General features: G+C 35.0%; 2 protein-coding genes and 1 pseudogene across 3 annotated transcripts; 1 reads left to right on the forward strand and 2 right to left on the reverse strand.

Annotated features, from left to right (window-relative positions):
- LOC104735055 (cyclin-D4-2-like) lies at nucleotides 329-4,348 on the reverse strand. 2 transcript variants are annotated; one of them, XM_019234876.1, is made up of 7 exons: nucleotides 4,238-4,348; nucleotides 1,856-2,100; nucleotides 1,617-1,703; nucleotides 1,425-1,523; nucleotides 1,143-1,347; nucleotides 877-1,007; nucleotides 329-498 (listed from the first exon to the last, which is right to left on the reverse strand). In XM_019234876.1, exons 2-7 carry the CDS (start codon nucleotides 2,003-2,005, stop codon nucleotides 340-342), a joined length of 831 nt encoding a protein of 276 aa, XP_019090421.1. In that variant the 5' UTR covers nucleotides 2,006-2,100; nucleotides 4,238-4,348; the 3' UTR covers nucleotides 329-339. The 2 variants fall into 2 exon arrangements, with proteins under 2 accessions (XP_019090421.1, XP_010453068.1); XM_010454766.2 differs by lacking the exon at nucleotides 4,238-4,348 and having other exon boundaries at nucleotides 1,856-2,321.
- LOC104735056 (14-3-3-like protein GF14 lambda) lies at nucleotides 4,489-6,601 on the reverse strand. The gene is made up of 4 exons (XM_010454767.2): nucleotides 6,049-6,601; nucleotides 5,653-5,775; nucleotides 4,945-5,061; nucleotides 4,489-4,717 (listed from the first exon to the last, which is right to left on the reverse strand). The coding sequence occupies exons 1-4, from the start codon at nucleotides 6,532-6,534 to the stop codon at nucleotides 4,697-4,699; spliced, it is 747 nt and encodes a 248-aa protein (XP_010453069.1). The 5' UTR covers nucleotides 6,535-6,601; the 3' UTR covers nucleotides 4,489-4,696.
- Nucleotides 10,485-13,225, forward strand: LOC104735057 (annotated as a pseudogene).

The following is a 13,354-nucleotide window of genomic DNA, read 5'->3' on the forward strand; positions in this document are numbered from 1 at the left end:
TATGGGCTAAATTTAAAGCCCATAAATTACAAACTTTTTTTGAAAGGTCTTTGTTGGCCGTAAGGAAAGTCAACTCTAGCTCAACCGTGTCAGTTTTTTTCCCTGGCTCTAATATTTGGCGGGAACTATATAATAAAAGTAGTCTGACCACATAAATGTAACATAACCTTTTACAATCCAACGAAGAACATACTACTACTTACAGTATTTTCATATTTATTTCTCTTATTAAAAAAAATACTGCTTATTTTTTTTTTCTGATTTTTCTTTTTATCGATGAAAATTTTAATTAAGACATTTTTAAAAAGAGAGAAAAACAGGAAAAAAAGAGAGGAGAAATTAAGAAAGAGAAGTGAGGGAGGAAGAAACAGAAGAAGTAGAAAGAGAAGGAGAATAGAGAGTCTTGAATGGTTGTAAGACTACATTATTGGGTGTTTGTGAACATGAAGTTGACCCATCTCCTCTCTCTATCATTTCACCAATCTTCTTCACTCTCTCCTGCAATATACACACTAACTCACTCAATACAAAAACAAAACTGAAACAAAGATATCAAAACAGACAAAGCGTGAGCCCTTTTTTTGGTCCCTTTGAGGACCCAAGTAGTCATCTAGTTTGATTGTAATCAGATTCTGGAGTGAGAAAAACAAAACAAAAATAACATTTTTTACCAACATGTGAATGTGTCACGAGACTTCAAAGCTGAGAAGTCTATAATTGAGTTGGTCTTTTTTTGTTTGGTCTAGTTTTGGGACATAAATAGACAACGTGCATTTATCTATGTTTCATGAATTTCCATATTCTTCACAATGTAGGTGTATGACACTGAAACACCAATTTTGTAAATGAAAGAGACTTTTTGTGACCTCTACTTACCATTTCAAGGTGTGAGAAGAAGGAAGAAGTGAAGGAGAGTTTGTCAAAGTGTGATGTGTTATGTTCTCCAGAAACAGAAAGAGCAACTGCAGCAGCAATCTCTGAAGCTCTATACTCCAAGAAGTCAATACCTGCCAACACACATCACATTATTTTCACAACTACCATCAATCATTTTCAACACAAAAGTCCATAAACCCCATACTCCATAAGCAAAACTGAGGTTTAGAAAACTAAATTCCAATGAAAAAGGATAAACCTTTCACCTTTGGTTGTGCTGGCTATCACTTGTAGTGATTTGGACAACAATCTGGTAGGTGGTTCGTGATCATAGTCATTGATCTTACTCAGGAAGTATCTAATGTAAGAGCAAGGCGTCACTGCTCTTAGCCTCCATCTCAATACGCTCAACACCAAAAGTTCCATTCTTTGGATTGATTTAGGCTCAAATACAAACACAGGATCTCCAACCTATCAGTGTCATCATTATTACAATGTTAACTTTGGTTTTAAAACTACAAATAGAGACAATGGGAGAGTAATAGAACCTGCAGTTGTATTAACTTTGGAACAATGGTTTCCTCTATTTTGGCTGCCAATGACAAACAAGCCACAGCCAACAGTTGTACTATCCAAGCTTTTCCACTCTACAGAAGAATCATAAAACCATTTCAATCGATAACCAAAGGGACTATATAATCTTAAAGCCAGGGATGATGATGAGTTTATATCTGACTTACAGGCAAGTCATGAACAGATAAGAAACGATCCAAGTAGTTAACTGCTAGACATATACACAATGGTCCAAACTTAAGCTCCTCACAAGCCTGTCAATAATCAAAAGACATAATATTTTTAGATCAAAGATAAGGCAAAAGTCATGTCTTTTTCAGATCAAAGTCATATCACATTATTTATTGACTTGGTAAGAATTGAGTCAACCAACAGAAGAAGAGGAAGAAAAAAAAATAATTCTGACCTTCCAAATCCAATCAAGGGCTTGACTTCTGACAGTCAAATCCAAATCACCAGTTCTGAGTCTCTTGAGGTAGTCATCTCTCGGAGAGTGTTGTCTCTCTTTCTGAATCATCTCTAGAATGATCTCTTCGCTCTCCGGAGGGAAACCCATCTGAAAAATCGAACTTGTGTCGACAAAATTGCTCTTCTTCTCATCATCAAAATTGATGGTCTCTGAAGATAGAAGGAGATTTGGTTCTACAAATTCTGCCATTAGCAATAGCGTCAAAATTGTTGCTTTTTCGATCTATACAAAATTTTACTGTTACAGGATTTGGAGGAACAAACACAAAAAAAAAAGAATCGTTTTTATAGTATAGAGATTGAACTGAAGAAAAAGATTTTGGTCTCTGTTTTTTTATGGATTTTATTTGTTTTGTTTTCTTTTTGCTGTTGTAGAATTTGCTTTGGGGTCAAATAAATAAAGAAAGAGAGAGGAGCTTTTAATATTTGAGGAAGAGATGAAAAATGTGATTTTTTTTTGTTTTGTTTTGGTAAGAGAGGAAATGTGAACAATTGATGAAAATATGAGAAAATTCAAATCATACAGTGCATAATCATCAAGGAAATAAATATTTTGTTCATAAGTAAACTAATAAGGAAAAATTTTATGTGATTTGGGTCAATGGTTAATCTTTATTTCTTATAATTTGAGTTTTTGAGATTATTTTGTATAACAACTCGAATATTCGTTTTTTTTTATAGTCAGAAAATACGACGACCCATATGCGTTTTCTAAATTAAGATTTTTTAAATGAGTTTTGGATTACTCGTCGATAAATTTTATGTTTTTTGTTTTATGCAATGATTATTGCCGATTAAACTATTTATTAATTTGAGTTTTTGAGGTTATTTTGTATAACAACTAAGATATTCGTTCTTTTATAGTCAGAAAATACGACGAACCATATGCGTTTTCTAAATTAAGATTTTTTAAATGAGTTTTGGATTACTCGTCGATAAATTTTATGTTTTTTGTTTTATGCAATGATTATTGCCGATTAAACTATTTATTAATTTGAGTTTTTGAGGTTATTTTGTATAACAACTAAGATATTCGTTCTTTTATAGTCAGAAAATACGACGAACCATATGCGTTTTCTAAATTAAGATTTTTTAAATGAGTTTTGGGTTACTCGTCGATAAATTTTATGTTTTTTGTTTTATGCAATGATTATTGCCGATTAAACTATTTATTAATTTGAGTTTTTGAGGTTATTTTGTATAACAACTAAGATATTCGTTCTTTTATAGTCAGAAAATACGACGAACCATATGCGTTTTCTAAATTTTATGTTTTGTGTAATGATTATTGTCGATGAAACTCTTTATTTCTTATAATTTGAGCTTTTGAGTTTATTTTGTATCACAACTAAGATATTCGTTATTTTATAGTCAGAAAATACGACGAACCATATGCGTTTTCTAAATAAAGATTTTTTAAATGAGTCTTGGATTATTAGTTGATAAATTTTATGTTTTTTTTTGTTTTATGTAATGATTATTGACGATTAAACCAATGACATTTGATGTAACTATTTTGCAAAGCTAAAGCTATATAAACAACAAATATTGTTGACTTTGCAATTCAAAATATAATATGTAATTTGATTTTGGTAAATAACTAAATTATATTGAATTATATAATATTTATAATACCAAAATAAGATGAAAATAATGAACAAAAAGTACTAATTTACTTAGTAAGTTGCATTTTTAAATTTTTAGTAGGCTTATAAACAAGTACTCACAATCATATTTATCTAATTATCAGAATCGTACCAAGTTCAAACCTTGGAGCTTGAGGCCACAATCTTTTTTAATGCATATCTAAGGACTAAGGTTTATGTCATATCACATATGTAATCACTATAGATAGCAATATAGCATTAGACTCTTAGCTCAAGTCTTTTCGGCTTTTCAATAAAAAAATGCCATTTGCTGAATATTACATAATAGTTTGAAAAGAACTGAAAAGGAATACTCGAAGAAAATAACAGAAAACCAAAAATTGAAGATAAGAAATCCGTAGTTTCCTACAAAATAATACCACTACTTTATAAAAGCCATATACTAAATTCAAGATTTTGCATCTTTAAAACCATAGAGAACTTTTAAAACATGACAAACTTTATATAATTTTGTAATGAACGTGGACTGGAATCACGTGTGAGCGAGCAACTTTGGTTTTAACAGTATCTTTCTCTGAAAAGATTGGTTGGAGAAAAGAAAAGTTGAAGCGCAATATATGAGAAAACTATTCTACGTCTCAGAAATCGACCAAAGACTCTGTTATTTTATACTTAGTTTCATGCATGCAATGCAGACAAAGTGGTCCGAGTACACTTTTGATGTTTTGCATCTCTTTTTGTAATGAGATTCGACTTCTTTTATGCGTGTGTGCATGTCTATGGTCGCACTCTTCCACAATATATGTTGCACAAATTTCCTTGCTTTGGCTGGATTTTTTATCTACGCAAAAAGATTTGACGTTTTCTATTCACACCAACAGAAAAAACAAAGATTTGAGGTTTCCAAATTTAAGCAGAGGAGAGGGTAGAGATGTAAAAGGATCATAATTTAACCACAGTCGTCTAAGGAGAAAGAGGTATTAAGGCTTGAGCAGAGTCGAGCGACAATAAATATTAAGAGAAAAGAGGTTTAGTAGAGAAGATAAATCATCAAGCTGTGCACAATCATAATCATGATAAACACTTAAAAATAATTTTTCACATTGAGCAAAGGTTATGGGGATTTTGAGATGGATTTGGTGTATGACACTCTCCCCCCTTCCTCTAAATCCTCACGCCTCGTCCATCTGCTCCTGAACATAGAGAGTAGAAATAACTCAGCACACAATGTTTTGCGGTTATTCCAGTTTTCAGATGTTGTTCGTTGTCTCTATAAGATGCATCTGATTACGGATATCAAGCCCAGTACGGATTTCGATGAAAACTCTAACCACACTAAGATACAATAAAAGGGTATGTAGTAAAAAAATTTTGAACGGAGTGTAAAATATCGAGGTACAGAAAAAACAGATGTGAGTACCTGCATATCGGAGGTCCAAAGGGTTAGATTGTCCCTCAGCAACTGCATTATGAGAGTGCTATCTTTGTAGGATTCCTCTCCCAGTGTGTCGAGCTCAGCAATGGCTTCTTCAAAAGCCTACAATCGTGAATCCAGCATAAAAGTTTAGAAAGTCCCCCCCAATGATAAATTCTGCATTACTAAATCTTTTTAATAGATAATGAACGAAAAATTCTAGTTCAAACAGAATGGATCAAAGATTTTGCTCATTATAAATGTCTGTGATTCTTAAAAGAAGAGGAATATTGTTAAAGAAAGCTGATGTTTATCGAATACAGCAACTTTAAGAAAAACAAGGTACAACAGCAATAGTCAACCAATGGTCAATCCTGTTAGTCAAAACATCAAGCAATCTCATTCAAAGCGATCAAAATGAAACACAAAAGGCCAAAGATTGGTTCTTCATCCAACAATACATCTTATTCTTAAGAAAGAAAGAGGTACAACAAGACTAATCAACCAATGGTCAATTCGCTTAGTCAAAACATCAAGTAAGGAGAAAACTCAGGTTTATATTTGTTAACATAGAGAAAACATCAAGCAAAAAAACAGGAGAAAACTGTCTAGAGACAAACTCAGGTCAACGACTTATATACCATAGAGCAAAAAAGGTGTTGTAACTTGAGACTTAAGAAGTGTAAAAAAAAAAAAAGAAACAAGAAGAGTAACCTGTTTAGCCATGTTACAAGCTTTGTCTGAAGAATTGAGAATCTCATAGTAGAACACTGAGAAATTCAAGGCCAGACCAAGCCTTATCGGATGAGTAGGCGCCATATCCGCAGCTGCGATATCCTTCAAAAAACATCACATCACATCAAAAGGGACAAATCAATCTCCATCACAGTTTTAAAATCAAATAAATAAGTTAACATAGCAGTCTACTTTCTCAAAAAAAAGATTAAAATAAGCATAGAAGGCTCAATTCGAGTTTTATTTCTAGATCAGGAACTAATTACTAGATTTGGAATATATTACCCGCCATTAGAAGAAATCTGAGTTTACAAAACAAAACAAAAAAAAAATCAGATCAATTCCAGAGATTTCGAGAGAATCAATAAAACAAACCTGAGCAGCTTTGTAAGCGAGCATGGTATCTTCAGCGGCAGTTTTCCTCTCATCACCAGACTTGAACTCAGCCATGTAACGATGATAATCACCTTTCATCTTCAAGTAAAAAACCTTAGACTCACTCGCTCCAGCGGATGGGATCAGATGCGAGTCAAGGAGCTTAAGGATCCCAGAGCAGACGGACGAAAGCTCAGTCTCCACTTTAGATCTGTAGTCCTTGACGAGCGAGACGTGATCCTCGTTCTTCCTGCTCTCTTCCTTCTGCTCAATCGAGGACACGATCCTCCATGCGGCGCGTAGAGATCCGATCACGTTTTTGTAAGCCACCGAGAGGAGATTCCTCTCTTCGACGGTGAGCTCCTCGGCGGGAGTAGCGCCTGTGACTAGCTGTTCCATGAATTGAACCATCTCTTCGTAACGCTCCGCCTGCTCGGCGAGCTTCGCCATGTACACATACTGGTCTCTGCCTAATGTCGCCGCCATTAGAGAGAGAGAGAGAGAGAGAGAGAGAGAGAGATTTGTTTTTTTTTTTTTTGGGGGAAATTTGAAGAAATTGGGAAAAAAGAAAGAGAGAAGAAGAATAAAGGGAAAGAGTCAGGTGGGCTAATTTTATTTAACTCACGCGCGCGTGCGTTTCAATTTTGATTATACGACGCCGTGTGAAGCTGTAGGGTTTTGTAGAGTCAAGCGAGTGGAGTGTTCTGGCGCGTGGGAATGTAGGGAGGGTTTGGAGTTTGTGATAAGGGCGAGTGAATGGACGATAATAATTTTTTAGTGAGTCAGCTTCTTTGTTGTCACTTGTAAAGTCAGAACTCAGGCTGGATTGCTGGGCCTTTTATTACGCATAATATGGGCCTTATGAAGTCCATTACGTTACTAGTTTTTTAAAAACATTATTATCAAGGCCAGGGGGGTTAAAGTTTTATTTTTGTGAAAAGGAGGGTTAAAAAATAAAAAAAGTTTGTAATGGGAAAACTTTTTCTTAAAGAGAAATAAACGAACAATTATAATTATTTTTTATAAATATACTAATTAATATAGACATTATCATATTAATTACGCAATCATGGTCTTGATAGAATATTTAATAAAAATATCCACTTATAGTAGTAAAAAAGGAGTGTTTGATGAAAATATAAATAAAAAAGGAGTAAAATATATTTAGTTGACTTACATCTAGAACTGTTTATACTAAAAAAAAAAAAGGTTAAAGTAAATCTTTTTGAGTTATTTATTTATTAAAGTGTAAAAATAAAATGGAAATCCATAGTTAGCTGTGTGTTGTCTGCAAAGAAAAAGAAAGAAAAAAAAAAAAAAAAGTGAAAAAGTGATGGCACTGGTTAGAAAAAAAGCTGGCTTTAATTGAAAGTCCATGTGGTCAACGTGAGTCCTAAACAAATCCAAAACCTCGAAACATTTACAAAAAGAGGGTTTGTTTTGTTTGCATTCGGCGGTTGGGAACAAGCTCCGTTTTGGCCGCTATGGAAAGAGCTCGTCTTCTTTCGCCACGACATCAGTTTCACAATGAAAAGCATTTTAGTCTTTTCTCCCGTAATAAAATTAAAAATCTCAACTTTTTTTTGCCTTCTTTTGTTTTTTTGTTTTTAGTTTGTTCTACACTGATCATTTTTTTTAACACTTGCTAGCGTCTCTCGTGGTCGTCCAAGTCTCTCTGTTTCTTCGCAGTGTAAGTAAAGCTAAAAGGACTTTGCTTTTCGTTTTAATATGTATAGCTGGTTTTTTCAATTTTTGTTGCTACTAATTTTGGCTTTCCTATGTCGATTACTGTTTAAGTTCATTTGGATTTTGTGGAAGATTGTTTTTTTTTTTTTTTTTTTACTTCTCCTGGTTCGTTTCACTAAAATTTTACCTTTGCTGCATTCGTTTCATGTATCTCTGCCATGATTGATTTGAGGCATTGTGTGAGATAGAATCGATTCATGGGTTTTTGTTTTCCCATGCACTTGGATTGATGAATAAAATAATGAAATGATCTAATCTGCCTTTTTTTATTTTTTTAAATTTTGTTTTAAATTGTTTGGTCTTTCTTATCATAATAATATATTCGAATTGTTTAATTAACCTCAGATCAAAGCTTGAAGCTGCATACATAATAATGTTCAGGGAAAGTTTCCAAAAGAAAGGTTCACGAGAGGTATGTGAACTCGCAGTAGTAGTGTTTTTGATTCGGTTGCTCTCGATTCTTGACTTCTTTAGTATATTACTGTGATGAGCTATATAATGTTGACACAGGATGGTGCTTCGAGAGGAGCAATTACTACTAAGCGTGTTGTTCCTTCTGATTTGTTTGATGATGAGATATACTCACCTCATTCTGCAGATGATTTGTCTGACTCATCATCGAGCGCTGAAGCTTCACATGTACTCTCTCTTCTGGCGGCCTCACAAGAAATTCTGATGATTCTTTACTGGTTATCTCCAGTTTTACGATGACTCTGTGAAGCTCTTCTTAACTGATTCATTCGTTTACAGGAAACAAAAAAGGAATCTGAAATCCCTATTGTTGGTCCATCTAGCTTAGAACCAACAAGAGGAAATGCGGAGACTGGAACTTTAGGAACGATAAAGAAGGAGACCTTTCCTTCCCGTTTTCCCATTTTCCATGCAAGGTGAGTGACATATCAATATATATCATCATGGTTTTGTAATTAATAATTTCTCACTTACTTTTTCATTGAATTTAGTGAACAAGGTCCATGGTCTACAATGATTTCCTATGAAGCCTGTGTAAGGCTATGCCTCCATTCATGGGAAACAGATAATGTCAGCGAGGCTTCATACTTCCTTAACAATGATTGCGCATTAATCCGACATGCATTTGGGTGAGACATCTTTTGGTGTTTTTGTCTTATTCAGATCTTTATACATTGGCCATGTTGTTTAATGTTGAGAATAAAATATTTAGTTTGCAGAATTTTTTCCTCAAATCTGAAGAAGAACTACTGGGAAATAGACCTTCTAGCTTGGTTACTGAGACAACTGCTCCCAAATTTAAGACAAGTGTTGGGAAACTTAAACTTCAGGGTATATTTATCTTATCTCCTTTTCTCTGTTTCCCATCCCATCTCATTTGCTCATATGATCTGAAGTGTGTAGCTCTACAGTTGGTAGGATCAAAGTGGAATCAGATGGACAACCTGGTTGCAATATTTCATCACTGAAGCATGAAACTGTTCACCAGCACTTCGCGGAGCTGAATTCTACTTTGTCTTCTGGATGGAAAGCAGTGAAGAGAGTTCATGTCGCTCCTCGAGTTCCATTGAATGGTTCCCTTTCACGGAAAAGTTTGGAGTATATGCGCGCCTGTGCTCGCTACCTCAAACAGGTCTCAAAAGTCCTTCAAAAAGAATTTGCTACATCTCACACCGGACCACGTTCTCTCAAAGCATTACAAGGTATATTTGGTTGCATTTTTACTGGTGTCATTTCTGTTTCGTCTTCCTTTTTCTGAATTACCTATAAATGAAATTCTTTTATTGTCAGAAAGTTTTACGTGTTCATTAAGGCTAAAGAGCTCTGCTGAGGAGGATCAAGTGAGAACACAACCTGGATCTGGCGAAACATTTGTCTTGTACGTTCCCTTGTACATTCATGATTTGCCTTTAGATTCCTTTTCTTATAAAGCTGGAGTTATAATACGGTTTCCCTTGTAGCTTACCAGATAGCATCGGTGATGATTTGATTGTTGAAGTTCGGGATTCCAAGGGGAAGTTTTGTGGTCGTGTCTTAGCTCAACTAGCAGCTATAGTTGAGGAACCGGTGAGATATTTGTTAAGCCCCAATTATGTTGTGTCCACAAGATGATTTGGTTTAAAATATAAAGTTTTGGCTGTTGTAGCAGAACGATCTTAAATGGTGGGCAATATATCATGAACCAGAACATGACCATATTGGGAGAATCCAACTTCATATAAACTACTCAAGCAGCTTAGATGAGAAAACTAAGGTACACGGTTTTTTATTCCACATGAGAGTTTCTTTCAAGTTTCAACCGTCTCTAATTGTATACTAACATACTTCCATTCATATTTAGTGTGGGTTGGTTGCAGAAACTTCAGCATATGACTTGGTCTTGGAAGTGGCTATGAAAGTAGAGAAATTTCAGCGCCAAAATCTGTTGATCAAAGGGCCATGGCACTGGATGCTAACTCAATTTGCAGCCTATTACGGTATTTCAGATGCATATACAAAATTAAGGTAATTTACAGTTTTTTAATTTGGTAACCAAATTTTTTTCATGCACTTATGTTGATGTTATGCAATATCTAATTTTTGTGATATGTAGATACCTTTCATATGTCATGGATGTCGCCTCGCCTACTAAGGACTGTCTTGATCTCATATATGATTTTCTGTCGCCTGTTTTAATGAGAGGCAATCACAAGTCTGTACTGAGTCATCAAGAGGTGTTTATGTTTCATCTGTGTTTTCTTAATCATTTCGGATCACGTTTTGCTATTCAAGTAGCTCACTTTCGTTTTGGTGCATTGGACAGGATCGCTTGCTTAGGGAAATTGATGAACAAGTTCAGCAGATTCTTGCGTTGACATTCGAGAACTACAAATCTCTTGATGAATCTTCTTTTTCTGGAATCAAAGATGTTTTTGAGCCTCCTACAGGCATTCCAGCACCTGCTATAGCGCCAGCTATCAAACTTTATGGTCTTCTTAACGACGTGTTAATCCCCGAGGCACAGCTAAGACTTTCCAGATACTTTCAGGTAAATCAGACAGACACACACGGAACATATCTATCTTTCTCACTTGCCTCTATGATTTATTTCATTTCCTTCTTTCAGGCTGCTTCAAAGAAGAGGTCAAGAAGATACTTACTGGAAACAAACAATATACTTCTCAATCATATTGAGGATGCCCAAGGTACTTCTCACCAGAGGATGAAGTCTTTAATTTTGAGCCTTAAGAACGAAATCTTAACTGACATAGCCATTCATAACTACAATGTACTCCCAAGGTTTGTCTAAGTTTCATATGTACAGCATTGATATTACTTTTTTTTTTTTTTTGAACAAAATAGCGTTGATATTACTAAATTAGTGTATCTCTCTGTTGATTCTCTCTGTAATCTCCAAAGCAGCTTTATAGAACTTCCAAAGCTTTCGGCTGCAATATATAGTGTGGACCTATTCAAGAGACTGAAGGAATATCTTATCGCATGTCCCCCTCCTTCTCCATCGCCTCCAGTTGTCGACCTTATCATTACAACAGCTGACTTTGAAGCCGATCGCTCTGGCTGGAATATAGAGTAATATTTGCTTACTTTTATCTGAGTACTTGCGACTTTAAGATATATCATTTTAGACTTTTCTATTACTATAGCACTTTCATCTTCATGTTGGTAGTCCGATCAAAGGTGGTGTTACTGCCAAAGAGCTTTTCCATTCATATATTACTACTTGGATCGGAGAGAGAAAATGTTATCTATATGAATTCTGCAAGTCAGAAACGGTACTTAATTATCTTGCAACAACTTTTCTATAGTGCTGCTGACACAAGAATGCATGTTAATGCTTTGACATCTGCAATTGGATACATTTTTTGATTTTTTTTTTCAGGCAAAAGCATGTAGTGAGATTCAAGGCTTGACCTCTCCCTTTGTCGATGAGATGTATGAGTTACTCAACTCGACACTTGATGAGTATGATATCATCATCAGGCGTTGGCCAGAATATGGGGTCTCGTTGGAGAAAGTAAGTTGAACAATACAAAACTTGCAAAAAAGTTTTTGATTCTTTCATTGTCTCTTTACTAAACAATCACACGAATATAACCGCGTTGTGTTTGATGAGTTTCTCCTTCTTCCATGTCTCAGAAGTCAGTAACTCTGTTAATCAAATACGACCAACTTATAAATGTTATCGTGTTTTCGTATGGAAAGGTTATAACGGATGTGGAGAGGGCTATTATTGAAGCGTTGGAGAAGCAGTTTTCCGAAGTTTTGTCTCCGTTAAAGGAAAGCAAGGTATCTGCCCTGAAGTACGTCCAGAGATTGACACAAAAGGGCCAACCTAACCTCTACTCTGTTCCAAAATAGGTATCTCTGCTGGTGTTTTAACTTAAAAGTTTTCATTTAGTTAGAACTAGTGTAAGATAACTTTGATTTAAACTTACTGCAGCTTGGAGTTCTTCTAAATTCCATGAAAAGAGTGCTTGACACATTACGGTCAAGTATAGAGAATCGGTTCAAAGTATGGAACTCTTATCTCCCTGATAAAGAAAAGAGAGTTTTGGGAGAGCGGCTGAGCGAAGTGACTATACAGTTAAGAACCAGATTTAGAAGTTACATGCAAGCACTGGTGGAGAAGCTTGCAGAGAATGTCGGTTACTCCTTTTCTTTCTGAACTTGTTTCTGAGAATTTCTGTATTGTGCTTTCCATGTGAAAATATAACTTGTGTGTGTAACAGACGAGGACACAAAGCCACATGAGAATGAAGAACATCATCCAAGACTTACAGGATATAACAGCAGAACCAGACATTAGAAACAGAATGCAGTGTTTGAAAGATTTTCTAGACAAGACATTTGATCACATGCATTGTGTTTTGTCACTCGATCTGTTTGTTTTAATATGCAGAGGAATATGGGACAGAATGGGACAGGTTAGGAAGGCAGAACGCATCACAAAACCGTTGGTTTCTTGCATCATCATCATCATTAGTTTGCATTATTCTTATTCTGTTTTTTTCTTTTTCTTTTTAAAGGACGTGCTTCGGGTTTTGGAAGACAGTAACGACAATGTGACTTGGCACAAAGGCCTGAGAATCGCAGTTTCTGTAACTATCTCAACTCTTTCTTTATCACTGGGAAAAAACAGAAAAAAAAAGATGTCTCTTCTTATCTTGTTATTGTTAATATATGGTGATTTTGCAGATTTTAGATGAGATATTTGTGACTCAAATGCAAAGCATACTTGGAGATTCGTTAGAGGAAGAGAATTTGGAGGCACCGAGATCAATTATGGAGCTTCGGGCTATGCTATTGTAAAGATTCAGTTAACTATAGAGGGAAAGGCTGCTGCTATAGTGCTACTACCGAGAAAGAGAAACAGAGAAAAAAAAATAATATGAAAAAGTTATAACAGTTAAGCATGGTGTAGTTAGATTAGCGAAGACTTGTTATGCATATTGTTCATATTTTTTTTTGGTTATATGCTTAATAGAATGATTACATTATGCATAACAAACTGAGGGATCATCGTATCGTAATCTGGTTTCTTAAAACGGGCGGGAAATTTTCAAAAAAAAAAAAAAAAGAAGAAATCGTC

The sequence above is a fragment of the Camelina sativa genome, chromosome 13, assembly GCF_000633955.1.
Source record: "Camelina sativa cultivar DH55 chromosome 13, Cs, whole genome shotgun sequence".
NCBI lineage: Eukaryota > Viridiplantae > Streptophyta > Magnoliopsida > Brassicales > Brassicaceae > Camelina > Camelina sativa.

Excerpts from the sequence above, each read along its gene's own strand:
- LOC104735055 (XM_010454766.2), bottom strand. The coding sequence starts at position 2,107 with ATGGCAGAATTTGTAGAACCAAATCTCCTTCTATCTTCAGAGACCATC. Across the intron at positions 1,348-1,424 it reads CAAAGTTAATACAACTGCAG|GTTGGAGATCCTGTGTTTGT; the intron begins GTTCTATTACTC and ends TGACACTGATAG. Across the intron at positions 1,008-1,142 it reads GATAGCCAGCACAACCAAAG|GTATTGACTTCTTGGAGTAT; the intron begins GTGAAAGGTTTA and ends GTGTGTTGGCAG.
- LOC104735056 (XM_010454767.2), bottom strand. The coding sequence starts at position 6,534 with ATGGCGGCGACATTAGGCAGAGACCAGTATGTGTACATGGCGAAGCTC. Across the intron at positions 5,776-6,048 it reads TCGCTTACAAAGCTGCTCAG|GATATCGCAGCTGCGGATAT; the intron begins GTTTGTTTTATT and ends TGTTTTTTGAAG. Across the intron at positions 4,718-4,944 it reads TTTGGACCTCCGATATGCAG|GAGCAGATGGACGAGGCGTG; the intron begins GTACTCACATCT and ends CTCTATGTTCAG.